Source organism: Acanthisitta chloris, unplaced genomic scaffold (genome assembly GCF_000695815.1).
Source record: "Acanthisitta chloris isolate BGI_N310 unplaced genomic scaffold, ASM69581v1 scaffold15097, whole genome shotgun sequence".
NCBI lineage: Eukaryota > Metazoa > Chordata > Aves > Passeriformes > Acanthisittidae > Acanthisitta > Acanthisitta chloris.
Window position 1 is genome coordinate 12,737 of NW_008683294.1, and position 20,490 is coordinate 33,226.

General features: G+C 37.2%; 1 protein-coding gene across 1 annotated transcript in view; it reads right to left on the bottom strand.

Moving 5' to 3' along the window:
- Nucleotides 1-213: 213 nt before the first annotated feature.
- LOC103806210 (LIM domain and actin-binding protein 1-like) overlaps nucleotides 214-20,490 on the bottom strand; it is a 40,075-nt gene continuing 19,798 nt past the window's right edge. Inside the window, exons 3-9 of the mRNA XM_009078890.1 lie at nucleotides 18,342-18,478; nucleotides 9,573-9,639; nucleotides 8,771-8,904; nucleotides 2,737-2,870; nucleotides 948-1,746; nucleotides 581-727; nucleotides 214-438 (exon numbers count right to left, since the gene is read on the bottom strand). Coding sequence (XP_009077138.1) covers nucleotides 214-438; nucleotides 581-727; nucleotides 948-1,746; nucleotides 2,737-2,870; nucleotides 8,771-8,904; nucleotides 9,573-9,639; nucleotides 18,342-18,478 — 1,643 coding nt within the window. The remainder of the gene's footprint in view (nucleotides 439-580; nucleotides 728-947; nucleotides 1,747-2,736; nucleotides 2,871-8,770; nucleotides 8,905-9,572; nucleotides 9,640-18,341; nucleotides 18,479-20,490) is intronic.

Below are 20,490 nucleotides of genomic sequence, written 5' to 3' on the forward strand. Positions count from 1 at the left end.
CTGAAAAAAAACTTATTTTATGCATCTTCATTGCCTTAAATATAAACTGAGTAAATAAAGTCTGGGTAATAAAGAGTATATAATACAATTTTTAAGGCAATCTCTGGATATTAAATTCTTGAAGGAGGACTGAAATAACTGGACTGAAGAAATACCTATTTACGACATAATTTGTAATGAGTGACAAGCATAGCTAACCACTTAGCTGTTTTATTAATTTTCATCCGAGAATCTCTTTCTTTTAATTTCTTCTTCTACAGAGAGCTGTTTGAACTTGACTTTCTTGCCTTGTAATGATGGAACAGCAGCATGTCTTGAGCTTAGAAAATCTAAGCTTGTGTTTATGTCATTCTTAGCCACTTTGGTTATTTTACTTTCTCGACAGGCATGAATATAGTTCAGTTCTGTATCATAATTTCCATGGTTTTTGAATATGGACTGCAGGAATTTTTACTTATGTCTGCAGAGTCTATTAGACCTCAGTTTAAAACAAGGTTGTCTTTTCTAAGAAAAGATGTTTTTAGAGTGTCAGATAAAATAGTATATTTTTGTCATATTTTGATTCTTCTCCAATGCATACCAACTCAATATCAGCAGGCAATGTTGTGTTAGTTGCCTCCTTTAAAACTAATGTGCTATTAGTACAAGACTTCTGACAAGTGGCATCATTACTAAATTGAGCAAGACTAGAGGTAACAGCATCTTCATCTTTTGAGTTCGGTTCATCCTGTGAAACATTACAGTATCACTAGAATAGCTCTCAGGAGGTTCATACATATCAAATATTTCTTCATTTCCAGACTGGTTGTCCAGCTTTGCAAAGGCATGTTTCAGTGCAAATCACATGGCTTAGTGCTGTCTTTGGGTTAGACATAGCTGAGAGAGTTGTTCCCCGTCTACCAATGTTTAGATGTGTTGCGTTCTTTGTGATTGCTTTGTACTGTTACATCATCAATGTAAGTAACCTGTACAGCTTCTGAAGCACCAGTTTCACTCATTTTTTTCTCTTGCTCCTTCCCAGTGCTGCCTACAATGGCATTACCACGTAGATTTATATCCTTTCCCCTTTCCTCCCGATTCTGTGATGCTTCTGGTTTTTTCGGCTTATCTTGCACTTTCACAGATTCATCATTTCCCTTATTGCCTGCTTCATTTTTCTTTGCTTTACAGATGTTTGTACCTTCTATTTCAGACAGGTAACTAAAGGATGAACGTTGATTTTGTTGTGCCTTTTCAGTATTATTTTTACTTTGCTCCATCACAGGATGTTTTTTCTCAGACTCCTGTTTGTTGCCCAGAGATTTATTTGTATGTAAACTAGAATCTTCTTGAGCAAAACCTTCTGGGGGCCACTTTGGCTTATTTACTTTAGCTGCTTCTTCAACAGAAAATGTTTTCTTAGATGTTGCATCATCTGTTGAAGGAGGCCATGTCATCTTTAATTTACTTCTTTCTGTGGATTTCTTCAAATTGTCATCCAAAGTATCAGGATGAGCACCTTCAGTACCTGAGTGCAACTCTTTATCAATTTCTGTAATTGGTTTAGGATCAACAGGTATACTGTTAATGGGATTTGTTTCTTCAGCATGAATATTGTCAAATGAACTGCGCTGATCTTTAGAATTCCATAATTCTTTATGCTGCTTGTGTCCAAAACCTTCATCATAATTTCCTTTTGATTTGAAAAGTTGCTTAAAATGGGGTTTACAATATATTTTTCCATGGAGAGACGCATAATTTCCCAAGCTGCCAAATGGAAGAAAATTTGTTTTATACTTTTACATATCATAAATTACCATGAATTTTACATTTTATTGATATTTCAAGTACCCCTATATATAACAGTATATTAAAAAAAAAAAGGGAAAAAAGAGAGCAAATTGACTGTATTGGCCAATTCTGACCACATACCTTCTTCCCCCTGCCTCCCCCCTTCCCCACCCCCCAAAAAAAGTATATAAAACCTTTACGTGCTAATTCCCATACAATTTTAAAAATCAAAATGTAGAAGAGTCATGCCTGGTGATTTTAAAACATTCAGTTGTTGCACAGCATAAGCTTCAAATAGAAATGTTCCACAGCACTTCAGGGCTGTTTGGACCTTTTTCTTCACCATATCAAAGACTGAATCCTCAATTTTTCCACAAAATAGCTGGAGAAAATACAGTGCCAATTTTTTTTAGCCTTTGTGCAAATTATAGAAATTTGTGTTTAATTATATTTGGATTCTTCTCCCAAGTAAAGTAAAGGAAACGTGCGTAACTAACCCTAAATGTATTAAAATCAAAACTGTTGGCCTTTGCAGTCTGATAGAGCAATAAATCCTGCATTTCATATAAAGGTTACAGAGTAGTTTGCTAACCCAGAGAACCATCATAATTCATTTTATGGGTGAGGAAAGTTAAGAGAAAATTTCATGTGTGTTCAGATGTCTTAAATTCTACCCATGTTTCTATGCTGCTTCCAGTTCATGAGTTCTCCTGAAGGTATGTAACAGTCAGGAGGAAGTAATATGTGGAAGAATTTGTAAGGTACTGGGATGGAGCAGTTCTTTAGAGAATTTAAAGGACTTGTTCTATGTTACAGTGCAGATGTTAGGAGCAGAGAAGAAAAGGGGAACTCAGCCCTGTCAACCCAACACCCTATGGGCTGAATAGCCTAGTTGAAAATAATTTCACCATGCTTATTTATATGCAAAAGTCGAGTTCTGTGAGTGAACATGCAGTTACTTCTTACCATAGTTGACTGCCACAGTGATGACATCGAAAACAAGATTTATGAAAATTCTGCTTGTCGGCAACTAGACATTCCATTGGGTAAACTCTCTGCTGACAGAGTTTGCATATTTCAATTTCCTGAATCTGCAGTTTCTAGAACCACATATTAAAAAGTTACAAGTTAGTTTAAGCCACATGCTATGATCTTTTTTTAACAGTATCAGTTCATATATTTTGTTATAACTTTATCCATTTTTTGTTAACTGGTATCTCAGCTGTTAATTTTAGGGCTTCATTTTTGTTCAACTAACAGTAATACTTTAAAAGTGAAAAACTACTGACCTTTCCCTTTGCAGGAATCCATGCATTTGAAAGGACTATTTGCTTTGCTACACCAGGCACAATATTTTCCATGTTTTTGTATTAGTTAAATTATTTTGTGAAATGAGATAGGATTATAAAAGGGTTTCTAGTATAAGTGGAATTGAGTATAATATATGTATAATCTTTGAATCTACAATGTGATTTAAAGATCAATACAGAGGGGCAGATGTTTGAAATTCTGATGAGGAAGTTTTACTTAACCATGCCAAAAGCACATTGGGGATTTCCACTTCTGTGGTAACCTGTAGGCTGTACATTCATACGGTCCAGATAGGCTATGGACATAATTATTTGTGATTTTTACAATTTTAGCATTCAGACCTGATACGTCTTGCAGTCATATTTTAATACTAAGGTAGATACAATTATATTAGCAACTATATCAAATCCTTTCTTGTATTAAGCATAATTAATTATAAAGAATATTTCTCTGTAAAGTACAAAACATGAATAGAAAGTTTATTTCATACCAGTATGGGGCAGAAGGAAATAATGGACTATTTGTTGGGCTTGGAAAAATGCCTGCTGCTCTTCTGTCTTGATCTCTGAATTGTTATGAAAACTGTACTTGCAGACAAATACAAATAAATAACAAATAATTGCTGTATAAATGTATCTCCACTGACACCCCTTGACATCAGCAGAAAATTTGGCACCTTTCAGCATTCTGTCTGTGTTTGGTTTGCATGCAGATATTGATTTTATAGTAATTCACAATTCAAAACAGAAAGTGATATAGATTTTATTGCTACTGCTTTAGTTGCCACATATCTCTAGTGCCCATAATGAGAGCTGTGGAAAATGCTGTAAATTAAATATCTTCAAAATAATGTAGAACTTGCAAAAATCTCCTAAAGAATTGTTGGTCATGAAATAAAAAGTCTCAAATGTAGTCTCTAGACTCCAAAGAGGCTGACAGAGAGGACAGGCAGGCATGAGTGCAATATTCTGGACAAGCCTCCTGTTTGCTTGGCATGCACTGCTTGCAGATGGTAGTGTGAGCCAAACACAAGGACTCAGTTAATATCTTTAGGTATGCAAGTATTCTGAATGTAAAGAGGGAGGAGAGGAATGGGATAACATATTTGGGAGGGAAAAAAAAGTGATGTCTCCTGGAAAAATATATCATTGAATAGTTATACTTTGGTTAGTTGTATAGTTGATAAGTGAGTGTTGAACTTCAGACAGCAAGTCAAGAAAAACAATTTTTGGGGAGTTTATTCTGAAACAACTTCCAGGACTGAATAGTAGAGCCAATATTAATCTTCATGAAAATTCAGCATGTGGTGTGTTCCAGTGGCATGGTTGTGGTAGCTGTGGGGCAGCCTCTGTGAGAGGAGAGAGGCAGCAAGGGCTGCCCCAGGCTGGACACAACCCATTCTAGCTGACTCCAGTGGATCCACCACAGGGTACAGCTGTGCCCCTCAGCCACAACTGTGGTGCCACTGAGAAAACCTATTCAAGAAGGGGCAAAATGCTGCACATGCAGCCAGGACTGAGGGAAAAAAGTGTGAGAAACAGCCCTGTGAACACTGAGGTCGGAGAAGGAGGGGAGGAAGTGCCACAACAGAGGTTCCCCAGCAGTCTGTGGAGGAGACATGGGGAGCAGGTATTTCCCTGCAGCCTGGGGAGAGGACCACACCGGAGCAGACATCCAGACTGTAGCCTCTGAAGGACACCACATCAAAGCAGGTAGGCATTTCCAGAAGGCTCTCCCTGTGGAGAGCCCGTGCTGAAGCCAGGGAAAAGTGTGAGGAGGAAGGAGCAACAGAGAGGAAGTTGTATGGACTGACCCCAGCCCCACATTCTGTATCCCCTCTGTGCTGCTGGGTGGGGGGTGAGGAGGAGGTAGAAGAGTGAGGAATAAGCTGAGTCTGAGAAAAAGAGGGCAGGAGGGAAGGTGTTGTAGTGTTTCTTTCTCATGATCTAGATCTATTTCAGTTGGCAATGAATTAATTTTTCCCATGTCTCTTTAGTCTGTGAAAGTATTTGATAAGCGTGTTTATATTGTCCTCTGTCTTTACATTGTCCTATGAGCTTTTTCATCCTGTTTTCTCCCCTGTCTTGTTGAGGAGGGGGAATGGGAGAGCAGCTGTGTGTGTGTGTGTGTGGGGGGTGTCTGACAGGTCAACCCACCACACGTGAACAGTCTGACCAAATCAGCAGGTAAAAGCCTGGTCTGCTATTTAGTGTCATCACTGTTTACCATATAGAAGAGATTCAAAACAAAATCTAGACGTTTGGCTATTTAGGGAACTCTCTATTCTACTGATACTTGGTATTTTCACTCACTTTTAACATGCTTATTTATACTGAGACTGCCTAGGGTGCAGTTAATTTTCTTCGTAACAGCCTGTGTAGTGCTGTGTTTTGGATTTGTGGCTGAAGTGCTGATAACACACCTATGTTTTAGCTCTTGCTGACCAGTACTTGCATAATGTTGAGGCGTTTTCTTCCACCCACTCTGCCCCCATTCCCTGTCCCAAGCAGTAGGCTGGGGATGCACAAGAGGTTGAGAGAGGACATGACCAAGACAGCTGACCCCAACTGACTGGAGGGATATTCTGTAGCATATGACTTCAAGTTCAGCAATAAAAGCTGAACACTTGTGCTTGATTCAGCTCCTGGTGTGAACGGAGGTAGCACCCTTCTCTTCTTCGTGCACAGTGCTGGGAATCCCAAACCAGAATTTTGCTGGTAGAGGAGCATCCAGCATTGTTCTGCCATTTTCATTGCAGTTCAAGCATAAGTATTCTGTTCATGTATTTCAAATGGCTAAAGCTATGGCAACATCTGGTCTTCCTGCAGGATCCCATCCACATTCAGTGCTCAAAATAGATGCAAAAAATGTGAACACTGGTGTTCATCATGCAATGTCATGTGTAGTATTTTCTAAGCTGGAAACACATAACTTTGCAATATAAATGCTATTTTTATATATTTTGTAAGCGTAAGAGGCTTCAGCTCTTTGAGAGACACTGAGTGACTCCACTCCTTAGTGAAATGAAACCTGGACCCTGCCTGAATTCAGACCAGGGCTATATCGACTGGTAAAACCACCCAGCAGGCAATAGCAGAATTCTTTTCTCAAATTCCATGTTAGTTTGTAAACCATTTCAGTAATTTTACTCAAAAAGGAAACACACTGAAATGAAGTTCATTTTGTCTAAAGTCACATCTTGTATTTTAATAGACTAAAAATGAACGTGCACAAAACATGGCCATTATTTTGTCTCTAGAGCTATTTATGAAGGCAACCTTTTACGTCAGTTTAGAGGATATTGCATTAATATTAAGCAAGAAAAGTCAGGTCCATTCTGTGCACATTTTCTAGCATGTTAATATTTCTCAAATACAATAGTAATGCTATTTTAATTTTCATATCTATTTTTAGTATCTTTTTATTTTGATCTATGTAGTTCTTCAGGATAATCTCATAGTGCTAATCTTCATAATGGTGGAAGAGATAGTAGGTAGAGGTTTTCACAACAGTTTCTGCATCTTCAGCTTCTCAGCCTTCTGGTATTCATGAAAATCTATCTATTAGAATTCCTATGTCATATTTTTGTGCTACTTGTGTGTTATCACCAGGAAAGTCAGAATCAGAGACTGTTTTGTTATGGTGTTACAGGAGCCGCTGCATCTTTTGTGGAATGTTGGTCTTGCTTGTTTGATTTTTGTAATGAGTGTTTCAGGTCGACTTAATTCCTCTGAATCTTCTGTGTGCCAAGGCTGTGTTTCAGCTAACTTTTGCCATGTGTGCAGCACCACTCATGTTTTCCTTCACTGAGATTGCACATAGGACTTTTATTTCTACCAGGTCTTTGTAGGTCGTGAGTAAAGTCTATGTTCATCTGGTGTGCTATTCTGTAATGCCTCTTTTCAGTGTCTTCTCCATGGTCAGTTTCATTCTCCAGTCTGTAACCAAAGTTGTCTCTGGTTACAGACAATTGCTGAGGTTTGAAATACATTCTTCTTCTCTTCACTCTTCTGTGAAGAGCTCAGCCTGGTTTTCAGCTCAGATCTCTGCTGCAACAAGATAAGGACATCCACTGGGTTGAGCTGCCCACGTTTATCCAGGTTCTGTGCTCCCAGCATGTACCTCAGAGTCTTCACAGCACACTTAGAAACTTCTTAGGTGCAAGTTTCAGCTGATACTTGTTCCTCATTGGGGTGATTTTTATTTATATAGTCCAGTGACTTCATTTCAAATATCCATCTGCCTGGACTAACACCTCCCCTACCTAATGCAAGAACTTTGTCCATAGTACCTGCAAAGCCTGGAGCATGTGCATGCAGGATCTCAAACATCCAGATTGTGTATTTAACATTTCCACCTGCAATTGTTTCCTGGTCTGCAATACTTTTAGTTGGGTCTGGAGGATCATTTTTAAGTGGAACGAAAGGCTAGTGCTCAAAGACCCATTTTATAGAGAGGGCCTTTCCTCTCTGAATTTTATGCCACTCTAAGCATTGTTTTTCTGGTCTTGTGAACATCTGAATGATGAAGGCAAGGACATTTCTAGTGTGCTGCTCATCTGAAATCATATTCCATGTTTCATATTTACCAGAAAAATATTAGAAAATGTTTGTCTAAGCGTTTTCTTACTTGTATGTGGAAGCATTTATATAAATGTCTTAGTTCACACAAATTGCTTTGCTTTGGGTACAGACCTGTGGAGACAGTGGGCTTCATTGGATGATTCAGTGGGCTTGGAATTTACTGACATTTCCAACAGAACTCTTGCATAACTAGTGGAAAACTTTCCTGTGTTTCCATATTCATAGTATCTGGAGTTGTAGAAGTTCTGTCCTGTTTTCACCTTGGTGTAGAAATTTCCTGTAGTCTGCTTGCTGAAGTAGTAGCAGTAGAAGATGAAGTAACTGTGGAAGGCAGTATAATTTCCTGGGATATACTTTCCATCTTTAGGGAACAGGTGTTGGGGTTTTTGTGGGTTTCTTTTGTTTCTTTTTTTTTTCATTTTTTCCTTTTTTATTTTTCTTCTTTTTTTTCCCCTAACCATAGTATCATAGAAAACATTTTTCTATTCTGCACAAAAGCTAGTTCTGCAAGCATCCAAGCAATAGGATTATAATAAGATCTGGAAAGACACAATCCATCAGCTATTGCTCAGAATGCCTAAAACCAATCTTTTGAGCTAAGAACTGTGCAATTTGCACTGTAGAATATATGTGAAAAGAAATGTGGAATTCATGCAAAATGATGATTGAGCCATCTTGGAGTTTTTGCTGCAACAAATGCAGACTTTGCATTACAAGCACAATGTAAGCTTATGCTGTAGCTTATGCTAATTTTTGTTTCTTCTGAAAGTGATATTTTCTATGCTTCTGGGAATCTGTGGTGACAAATTATACATATTTACAGATTCAAAACAAGGAAAGAGGAGATCAGTAGAGGAGGACTGGAATGCAGAAGTTTTCACTTTTGTGTTTTTCACATACTCTTAAGTACTTATTGAGCCTTCTAAAGTATTTCATATTTTGTTCTGTGCACTTAATTCCTAAAGTCCATATATTTCCACCACTTTCACAGGTTACATTTTCGATCATAATTCTTCTAAAGAGAAATTCAGACTGCAAGACAGACCAGTGTCTTAACCAGTGTCTAATTTGCATAAAGGAAGAGCCCTGTTATTAAAAACACAGACCTTTGCTTCTTTTGCAGATGTTGCAGTCTCTCTGTCAGGTTGAACAGCCTTTTCCTGAGCTGCCTTTTCAATCTGCTCTTTCAAAATCTGTGTTACAGTCTTTGGGAGCTCTTCATTCTGAGCTGAACTGATTACTGCAATGGGAAGAAGAATAGAAAAGATTGTTTTTCCTCCAACCTGCATTTTAGGAATTTGACTCTATCAGCGAATTATAAAATACTATTATCTTAGAAAAATCGTGCTTAGCTTTTCATAAGTGTAGAGAGTCACTTCATCCTGAACAGAAATCCATACAGAAAACAACAGAATAATTGTTGAGGTACATGATACAACCTACTGTTTTGCCATATCTGAGTGGTGTGACAGGGTTAAATGTTGACTGGGGTCTGTGGGATCATATAATGCATGAATTCTAGTACCAGGACTGAACAACAGCAGCAGCAGTGTCTTAACACTGTGGTCATATTCTGCAGGATTATTCAGTTCAGCTGCAAATTGAACCTTTCTCATCCACAGCCTTGTACATACATGGGCTAATGTTTGCCTGTGTTTTCAGATGATTCATTCAGTTCTTTCAAGCAACTGAGAGCATATTTAAAATCACATCTTTATACAAAAGCCATCTCTTCATACTGAATTCTAAACTAATTTCTTAAGTCCCATTGAAATCAACAAATATGCTTTGCTGGAATTTGGAGCAACGTGCATTTTCATGTTTGTATGCTAAGAGCAGTACATTTGTGTGAGTGAAGATATTTGCCACTGGTCATTTGTGAGCCTTTATTCTCATGCCACTTCTTACCTGTGTCATGCTGAGTGAATGTAGAAGCCATTTTTATTTCATGAATAACTTGCTCATGATGAGAAACCTGTACACAAAACAGTCACTTTACTACAGGATTTAATGCAATACATAAGAATTTTCCATATTTTTGAAAAGATACTTAAAATTTTGCATCAATGAAAAATATAAATGTAAACCCAATAACTATCATGTTAAAACAATAATAAATTAAAACACTTAATAAAACACCTTTAAAAATTATTACATACTGCCTAGTGAGGGAAGCTTTCAGCAGAGCATCCAGATCTTGCTGTACCAAGTGGTAAAGGAGGAAGAAGCAAAGCAGATATGTATCAGTATAATTTTCCAATGACATGATTGTTAATTGATATAGTTACCTTTTGTGTTTGAGAGGCTTCTGTTTGACGTTCTTTGGAGGTCATCTCATTGCACTCAGCTTGCCTGGTGCTGCTTGATACTGTGTGGTGTCTGATACTTGGTGTTTCCTCCAGACAAACAAAAATAATTGCACATTAACAGCTAATAGTAAATGGGATTTTTTTTTTTTGCTGTCACAAATAAATTCTAATGCAAGTGGTATAACTACAACAGTCATTTTATGGCAGAGTACCATTTTTATTGTGATTGATATGTGTTGCATTGGACCAGGCTTTTTTATAACACAGAAGATGTTATTTCTGTTACTGCAGCCCGACCCTGGCCAGCAGATATGGCAAGCTGCCTGAATAGATATAATGTAAAACTGGATTGAAAGGGGACAAAGGTGGCTAGGAAGACTGGTTCTGGCTTTCTGTACTGTGCCATCAACTTGTTGCCTATCAGCAGGCATGAGAGTAATGCAACTTTGTAAAAGGAAGTATAATAATACGTCTGTATAAGAGGTGATGACTTCCTGCATATGCTTTATATTTTTTTCTATTGCAAAAATGATGCTGAATTGCAATTGAAAAATATGATGCATAGGCTAGCCAGAAGATCCTGAAAAATATACAGGCTAGCACTTTATCTACAAGCCTGACAACTGCAGTATAATAAACAAAGAGTATCATTGGGAGTTTTAAGCACCATCCAAGATGTCTGTATAAACTGATTTCTGAGGTTATCTGTGTTGAGTTTGGCTTCAGATTCTGGCAGTGATTTGTTTTCTTATTTGAAGCCTGCCACAGAACTTGTGTTACATCATGTTATCTGTGTCCATGGGGTACTTTGAGATTTAGTGATTAGAAGAAATAAATCTGGAAGACTGATATTATTAAGGCAACTGTGATGTGCTTCCTGTCTCATGCACAGCAGCATCTAACAAATAATTTCACTCATGTCAAATTGCATTTTCTTCTTCCTTTGTGAGAAGGAAGCTTGCCTATTAGTTTCTACTGATAATAAGCTTTCAAATAAAAGGAGCTTCTGATCCCTCCAGCAAGAGCTTTCCAAGTGTTCAATGTAACTTCAGTGTGAATGGAGGCAGAACTGTGTTTCTGAGATTGCTGCTATACATCTGGTACATCAGAGAGCTGTAAGCTTCCTGCATGTCAAATCCTGGCACCTCCTTGAAATCCATCTATTTGTGGGGCAAGAAATTAGATCTCTCCCTTAGTCATCCCATGACAAAGTATACATTTATGGGATTTATTCCACCTTCAAACTAGGGAATTCTTACATTGCTTGCATCTCCATTAATATTTCTGTTGAATCAATATAGGGGAGTGTCTGCTGTCTGGCCCATAATTTCTGCCATACAGCAAGAGCTCTTAGATTCTATGGCAGAGAAACAATATGCAACCCCTTCATGGGCTTTAGGAATTCTTTTCCACCTCTGTGCTGTCAAATCCTCTGTTTAAACTATAAGATGAATAAAAATTTTACAAACAAAAGGTAGAATAAATTTTCTTATTACTGGCCCAGTAAATGACTTAGTGCATTACTGGTATCGAAATCAATCCTATCTGAACTGCCAAAGTGAACTGAGGCTTGAGGAGAGCATGTCACAGCATGGTTTACACTTGCATGTTCTGTATACATAACAGTTGTGAGGGAGCCACAAAACATGAAGAGATGTAGAGCTCACCCCATACCAAGTTGAAAAGAGGCAGTTCAAAGAAAATGAAGTGCATATTTTTCCATCTATTCTCTGTTTAATGACTGCGTAGGTGTATGTATAATATGCCTTTTCATTTTATATGGATATGCTTTTTAATATATTTATGCATATATAGGCTTTTTTCATTTAAGATATGCTTTTCTGTTCTAATGTGCATGTTTTATATATGTAAGTCCAGCTCTCATTACTGGAAAAGCTCATTCATGAGACACGAAATATGTTCAGAATAGTCATTATGTGTCCTTTGAATGGTGTGGGATATTAAAAAGAAAAATAATTAGGCTTAATGTAGTCGGGAAGCAAATTTAATCTGAATGTCACTACTGCTTTATTGCTGTAACTTTGGTTCTGCTTATAAAGTAGTTGCCATATTGCAAAAGATTATAATCATTTAATGTGATAGCTATGGCTGTCTAAAATGCATTTTGAGCCAGATTTTGACAATATAATTACACAGCTTTGCTCTGGACATACAGGGAGGAAGAGGGACATCATAGGAGGATCTCATATTTTGTGTGTCAGTCAAGATGGCTAATTGATATTCTAGTAACAGAGGGTTAAATGCTGCTTGTTTATTATTCTAAACCAGTGGAGAGCTGGAAGACCTGTGGTTGCATCCTTCCTCTGTAATGGCCAACTGTTAGATATAGGATAGAATATCCTGCAGGTAGGATAATTTAGTCTACCCCATTAGAGTTCATGGCATGTTTTGTAGCCACCATAGATTTTGGAGTATATTCTATAGCATTATTTGATGGTCTGCATGGGATAAGGTTGCTCTTATCTTATTAGGCAGGATAAGTCTTACCTGCAATGGATGACGATCATTTAATATTAGTTAAGAATTACACTTTTGGGACCTGATACCTTTATTTGTTTCTGTGCAATGCACAATTCCTGCCTCCCTGTGTGTTATTAAATCAAATGGGAATGTGTAATCAACCGAATCTTGCACCACAGTGTCAGGAGCAAACAGCTTCCCTCCAGATGTGCAGGGAAGGAGGACAGACAGTTGGTTTTGGTGGCAGGAGCAAAAAGACATACAATATTTGCTTCTCATGTGGCTCAAGAATCAATTTCTTTCTGTTTATCCTATGACATATCATGAGTCAGCTTCAGAAAACACTGTCAGCTGGATGATTGTTGCATGCTGCTAGCTCAGGAAATGTTTCTTATGGTAATTTTGGTTTTATTTCAGACTTTTATTATCCTCCAGCCCCTTGCATTTGTTTCACATTGCCCATTATGTGGGCTACTAGCCTTCCTATGCCTTGTATGTATGGTACTTAATACAGAGGGCTAAAGTGTCCTGTTGTGTCTCTGGGTAATAAGTAATTCTAAGCTAAAACTATACCATGAAAAAAAATGGAAAAAGAAAAAAAAAGATGTAAATCTGAGAATAAGTCTGTATAAGTTTTGTTAGAGGAGTGGGGTTTTTATGTAGGCATTCAGATTCTACTACTGAAGAGAACTGTAATTGCTACACATATTTTATATGTTAGTGGCTGGTACATTAATTTTAGTGCCTCTGCACTGCAATAATTTAGAGAAATCTTATTGCAAAATGCACCAAGATTTGAATTTTCAGTAACTGTTCTGTATAATTTAGACCAAGGTTTGCTCTTTTGTGTTGATATTTTTGTAGTTTCCTTCTATTCTGATAACAGACAAAACATACTTTCCCTTTCAAAAATAGAATTGCTGTTCAGCTCAGAATATGTATGCTATGTTATGTGCATATGTACATGAAACATGTATACAGTTCTATAGATATGTGTGTGTGTATGTATTGTTCAAGGGGATCAAATGGCTCAAAAGTTCATCCAGGCACAAGAAAGCCTTTTGCTAGCTCACATTTGAAGCATATTGTGTTTAGCTGAACCGTACATTATGGTCATCATATAATCTCTCAGTTAAGTTGGCTAATGTAATTGTTTATGTATTGGCAGATTTAGAACTTCCTGTTCTAAATGAACAGCTAGTACTATCTTGCAGGCAGCAGTGGAAGTTAATTGTGAGACTAGATCTTTAACTGCAAGGTTAGTAACAATAGAATGACTGCTTGGCATGGATCTTCATTTCTTCCTCAAAGCTTTTTTACCCATTTATGCTCTTAGCACAGTACCATCGGTGCATCAGAACTGTGAGAGCCTTGCAGAAATTTCTTACAAGAATTTCACTTATCCACACTTCATCCCTATGATTTGTCAGCCTTGCTTATTTGTATGTATGTACTTAGGGAGTCCTGGGCACTGTATGAAAGACTTCCATGAAAACATAAGGTTTTCACTGTTCACTAACTTTGTCCTGTTATTCAATCTTATCTCATGAAAACATAACGTTTTCACTGTTCATTAACTTTGTCCTGTTATTCAATCTTATCCTCTGCAATTGCTAGAAAGTTGGCAATTGCTACACTAGCACTCTTAGAAAATTTGTCTGGAATGAACCTCAATGAAGGAGGTGTAGCTATACTCACATCATTCCTATATGGTTGAGTGAATATCAGATGGTTTTGACATATTTCACTTCTCTTTGTTATTTAGGAGGTTCAGCTCACTTGTCAGAAATGGCTTGCTTCTGGCACTGGGCAGTGAGGCTTTGCCTGAGCAGATAGCTAGCTGAGCTGGTGTAGCACAGCACCCCAGGCTGGTGTCTGTACAATAACACCAAAGCTCATGGTCTCTTCTCAGCTTGGTGGCTGATGGTAAAAGCTGCTCATGATGCCAGTGGTCAAATTAAAACCCAGGTCTGTAATCAAACTCTGGTTGAATTTATGAGCAGGTGGCAAGTCTGTGTTCAGTTTGCATTGCTGCTGACTCTTCTGGACAAGACTAGTGCGTTCTACTGCACCTATCACACGGAACCAATCTCCCTTACAGTGTAGAGGGCTATGAGTGATGGATGCTGCCTGAGAAAAACAGAGATAAATAGTTGTTATTTGCATATTTGAATGAAAAGCCATAAACTCATTATGCAGTGATTGAACATGTAGTAAAATGTTCAGCTATCTAGATTACTGTTTAAAAAATGAATTGCTTCCTTATTGTAGCTTGGATTAATAGTTCAAATTTATCCAGATCTGGAGATCTGTCTTCAAACTAGATTTTTTCTGTTTTATCACAGGATGGATTCAGTGACCTTGAATAATCTTTCAAATACCTAAGTGCATAATCCCATTTTCCACAAAAGTGCAGTTGTGTTAGATAGAAATGGGATTTTATGGTCTTGCAGTAAGTTATTTAACGTAAATTTAAAGATGGTTCTGTATAGTTTGAGTGATTTTATTTTCTGTGAACATGGCTATTTCTGATGATGATTTCAGAGAGCTTCCTCAACTAGCCACAGAGGACAAATTCATGAATAAGTATGCTTTGAGGTCACATCTCTGTGAAGAAATGGAACCATCATAGTGGCTTTGTGTAGAGCTAGATGTCCAGGGAAAATGCATCTACTCATCATAGAAATTAAATCATTGGATTCTGATTAAAAGTCATGTAATTTCTGTACATGGTTCTGCATTTCTTCATCCAGAAAACTGGCAGATAGGTTGGACCATGTAATCAGAAAAGTATGTGCATAACACTTCCTATAACCACAGATTATGCATGTGTATGATTACATCCCACTATGGGATTTTTCTGCTTAGTTAAAAATGCATTAATACCACTGCAGCAAACTGTCTTCTGCCCTACAAACTGGAGTTTGTGTGTTGTCTGTGCTAATTGTTGCTATATGTATTAACGTATAAGAAATGAGAGACAACTGTAGATATGATGATACTTATTTAATGTTAAAAATGAACCTATTGCAGAATGTGGATGTGTCTTTCTCTGGGAGAACAATATTGCTTAAAAATCTCTCCAAGAAATGCAGGACGGTAAAGAAATTTACTGTGCCATTCCTGTTTTGCAGATTGCACAGGACAGATTGTACAATGTGTTTTATTGTAGGGGATTTCACATAGTCCAGAATCATTATCTCCTACAACAGTTTTTCATGGTATATGCTAATGAATTAATAAAATGTAAAGGCCTTTTATCTAAAATAACACTTGCCTGTTGCTTTGTTCTACTTATGTAGCATCTGAGTTCTTCTATGCAATTTTTGATCTGCTTAGGGGAGTTTATTAGATTTAATTCAATGGCAACAGGAAACTCCTTTCGAAACAGAATGGCAACATCACGTCAAGTGCAATAATTGCAAAATATTACTATAATATTGATAATGTATAAATTACAGTCTTAGAGACAGGGTTCAGTATAAGATACTGCTCTGGTAGTATGCTTTACTCAATCTAAATCTAGTTGGATCTAGTCTATATTGAGTGTTCATCTGCATAAAAAGTCCTGTGGTGCATCTCAAAGACAAAATTCTGTGAGTATGAACATCAGGGAAATGTTGTCTCAGTCATATTGTAAACTTCTCAGTAAAGCAAGCAATCATATTTTTTCCTCAAGTTATCTTATTAGACATACCTAATTTGTTAGTATTAAAATGCTGTTGTTACCTGTACAGATCTATGCTGGTGCTGGTACCGAGCAAACGTCTTTTGTGGAATGATCCTGGGCACTTTCTCGAATTGTTTCCTCACTGCTGCCAGGCCACCAGGCACAGTACAGAACTTGGTTTTCTGTGAATTCTAGAGTGATGAAATAAGGCCAATTGTTTTCCATTTACACTAAGAATGTACTTCTAGGAGTTGATTTTATTTTTTAAGTAGTTAACAGCAGTATGCTATAATGCTTATAACTGTCAAATGGAAAATTTGGAAGCACTTGGTTCTGTCTGTGGCTTCTTATAGGCAACTTCCACCAATGTAATCCATAAACCCTAATTAGTTTGACAGTAGACATGAATAAACATTAGCATTCAAAATAGATACAGTAATAAGACAATTATTTTTCAGGTCTTGCCATCAAAATGCAAAAAATATTTGTACTGTTGACATTAACTGTTGAATCTCATTGGCCTATTTTAGGATTTTCACTTGTCAGCCAAAATGTAATTATTTTAGTGAATGAACCTTTCGGGCACACCTTACCAGTCATTTGGTGATATTCAAAGGGAGGGGATAAGTGCAGTTATGGGTCCTTTAAGGGAACATGATAATTCCTTTTAAGGCAACAAGATATACAGTTCCTTTTTCAGGCAACCATCCATTTCAGAAAGAAATTGCAAGGAGTTCCTGAGTGTGAATGAAGTAGTTCCTAAGGGCTCAACACTGTTAAGTTGGGTCAGGCTTCATGCAGTTATTTTCTTTGTGAGAGAAAAGAACTTCCTTTTCCCTCTTTGGGAGAGGGAGTACTAACTTAAGCAATGTTTCCAATTGCAGGACTAGGGAATTGGGAACTTCTCTGCTAGGTGGACTGCAGGAATCTGCTGCAAATATACACCAGGCATTTGGAAGTCAGCAGGCAGGAATAGAGTGGTTGGAAAACACCTAGACTCTGGTGACTGTAGCTGGTGGCTGTTTTCACTATGTGGTTTTTTGGGCTATCCAGGCATCCAAAAGGTCCCTTCAAGTGATGGCAGAGCACTTTTCCCAAGACCAAAGTGCAGGTAAGACTGGGAATCCCTCTACTACTCTGTTTGCATATGAACAGAGATGTTGGCTTGTGAGAGCTGAATTGTAGTCCTTCTTTTTCCAGATACAGTCTCTGATCTACAGAAATTACTCTGGCCTAGTTTACAGTGGGAAAAAGGTGTTCTTCCCATGTGCCAAAAGTTTTGTGTAAACAAAAAACGTTGTCATTCTCACATTATAGCAAGCCATCATCATGCCTTCTGTTTCATTATACAAGGTAGCTCAGCTACAACTTCTAGGCAGGATTTTAAGGTCCAGTAGACATACACTTTTTAAGCCTTAGTATTTCTGCATAACTGAGGCAGATTTTCCTGGCCGAGATTTGAAGACCCAATTATCAGATATTCCTGACTGATAATTAAATGTGTGGTGGATTGGTCTCACTCTACTTTAATAGCTTATACATTCTGTTAGCCAAATACATTATGTGCTACTTGGTATCAATATTTTACACATTGTGGTAAAATACCTAATACCTATTGATAGGTGTGTAGAAAGATGAGTAAAACAAAATTAAGAGGGTTTTTTTCCTAAATATTTTTTCGTATATTGGCCATTTTCAAGATTTTTGATACAAAGCAGTACTTTTTCTTACACCTTGTCTCATAGAGCTGCTATTTTAAAATGCAGTAATTTCAAATTCTTTAGTTCAAACAGCAAGAGGTCCCAACTTAATGTGCTTTTGAATATGATTTTAATATTTAGTAATATTTTTAGTAATGCAGAAACCGCTGGGTTTTGTCATTATGAGCTGAAAGAATAACTGTGTTGCTAATCTTTTAGAAGCCTGTGGCCCTAATAAATGCAGTTCATGCAACAGTGGTAAAACAAAAAGAACAGTCCTTCCAGTGGGTTAAAGGGAATTGTCGAAGTGACCAAAGGTTTATAGCGTGAAAAATCTCATGTAGCAGAGACAGAGGCTGATGCATTAATATGTTTGCTAAGTTGACTTAGTAATTTAGGCTTCAGATTTTGATCCCCATAGTGGCCCATCACTCAGCTTGTGTAAATAAAGTATGCAGAATATGCCACTATGCAAAGCAAACTGAGCTAAGAAGGTAAGGAACCATTGATTGCTTACATGAGCAAAGGACGCAGCAGCCTTGTACATAGCCATTCTTTCTTTAAAGGGCACAGCCTCCTGGAAATCCAGCAGTGTGTTATCAGCCCTGGGAGTGCTCTCTTTAGATACTCCTCTTACAGGTTTGCGAGACCCCACTGTAAGTACAAACAGACATCATATTTTCTAAGGAAATAGATACCTCTTTTCCAAGTCTTGAAAGAAAACAGTAGTAGAAAGAAGCAGTATTATCATTTTTTTAATGACTGTATCTTATTTTCATTTTAGAACTTAGTACAGAAACATTTAAGTCAATGAAATTATTGAAATGGGGAAACTCCTTGGGGAAAAAAACGAAAGTTTATTAAATGAAAAATATATCATTTTAATAGCAAGCATAGTGTGATTTTCCTGGTAGTGTTATGTTTGCATTATTTTATACTGTAAAAAGTCATTTTAAGTACTACAAATAACCTATTAAAATTAGGTACATTGTGTTCTAATTAGCTTTATACATGATAGTATTAGTTTGCTTAACAGAGTCTGTTACAAATCAATTGTAGATTTCAGTTGTTTACTGATACTGCATTAGAGTATGTTTTAGTTGGTTTAGTATTACTGGAATCTTATTGAGAAACATCTAAATTACTAACTACATTTTAACCTCATTTCTAGGTGTGAAGGTCATAGACTTCGTAGACATAGAAGCATCCACAATTCAGCTACAATGAATGTGGAGACAACAACTTGGAGTACTCCTGGAAAAGCAGCACTGAATTACTAGCACTAAGAGGTACTTGTTGCTGTTTCCTACATTTGACGCTCTAAGAAGAATTCCAGAAAGTATTCCCAGAAAAGTGCCTTAAATTTAGTGTAAATGTATTTTTCCTTCTTCTTACAGACAAAGGGAAAAAATAATGTTATGACCATCTCTTGTCTGTGATAAGAGGCAGAAAAGATTTCATAGTCTGGAAGTTCCTTTTGTACTCCCAAGGTTTTTCTGCAGTGCATGGAAAATTGGGTTGAATGACACTGGGTTTCTGTAACCAGGACACTCCCTGACTTTTTGGGAGAGGAGGAAATTGTAAAACTTCCAGAAGATAAAGCCACCAGAATCTAATTTTTTAATCCTTGTGCTTGTGCTGCAGATATCAGACCACCCTGATCTTCCTTAAATCTGTCTGTGTTTCTCTTTGTCTTGCATAATACGACAGAATAAATTAGTTGCAATCTGCATTGCTTTTTTAAAAACTGTTGTATATTCTGAAGTTTCAGAAACAGGCTATAGCTGAATGAAATTATCTAAAAAAACCCAAAACACTAAAACCCACTCTGCCCTCCAGTTTGATAAGTCTTGGAGTTTCCTGAAGCTGAGGAAATCACTGGCTTAGGAAAGGAGGGAAAGGGACAGGATGAAACAGTGTGGGTATGTCCTCCTGTTCTATATATTCAGTTCAAGCCAGTAGATGACCAAACTAAAACCTTAAAATCGTTTCCAAAGAGGAAAGGAAAGAGGAAAAGGCTTCAGATATGTGCTTCCTGCTAGCTGTTGGCAGATAACTTGTATTCTCAAATATTTTGGCACCCCTGTCTTCGACCTTCTGAGTGTGCTGTGTTACTTTGTCACAGCACAGAGTGCAAGGGTTTTTTTTGAAATACCATATTTAGATCACATTTACCATGTATAGTTTGTTTATGCTTTTTCATCTTGCTGATGGTTTGCAGACATTAAATTAAATTAACTTGCTTGACATAGTTTTGATGAGAAATTAAGAACTTTTCCTTGGACAGGGTGGCTATCTCATGATGTGCATTTTTGGAGCTAGAGTGTAGCATTTGCCAGAGTCAGCACCTTGTTCTGGAAGCCTAACTGTAATACATATTGTTATACATGTATGCATTACAAAACCATGTGCCTGGTCAATCACATTTCTTCTTAACTAAGCTGGTTCATCATTGACCATTCATCCAAATGTAACCAAAACAATGAAAAGATTGAAAGTATGCTTTGGCAACACTGAGAGATATTTCACCATACCAAACAGTGTCAGTTCATTTTTAAAGGCAGATTGAATCATGTGGCAGACTACTACCAGCATGAAATTTATAAGCCATTGCTTTAATTCTCAAGAATACTTAGGAGTTAAAAAACTTTCTTAGTATTGCTGCG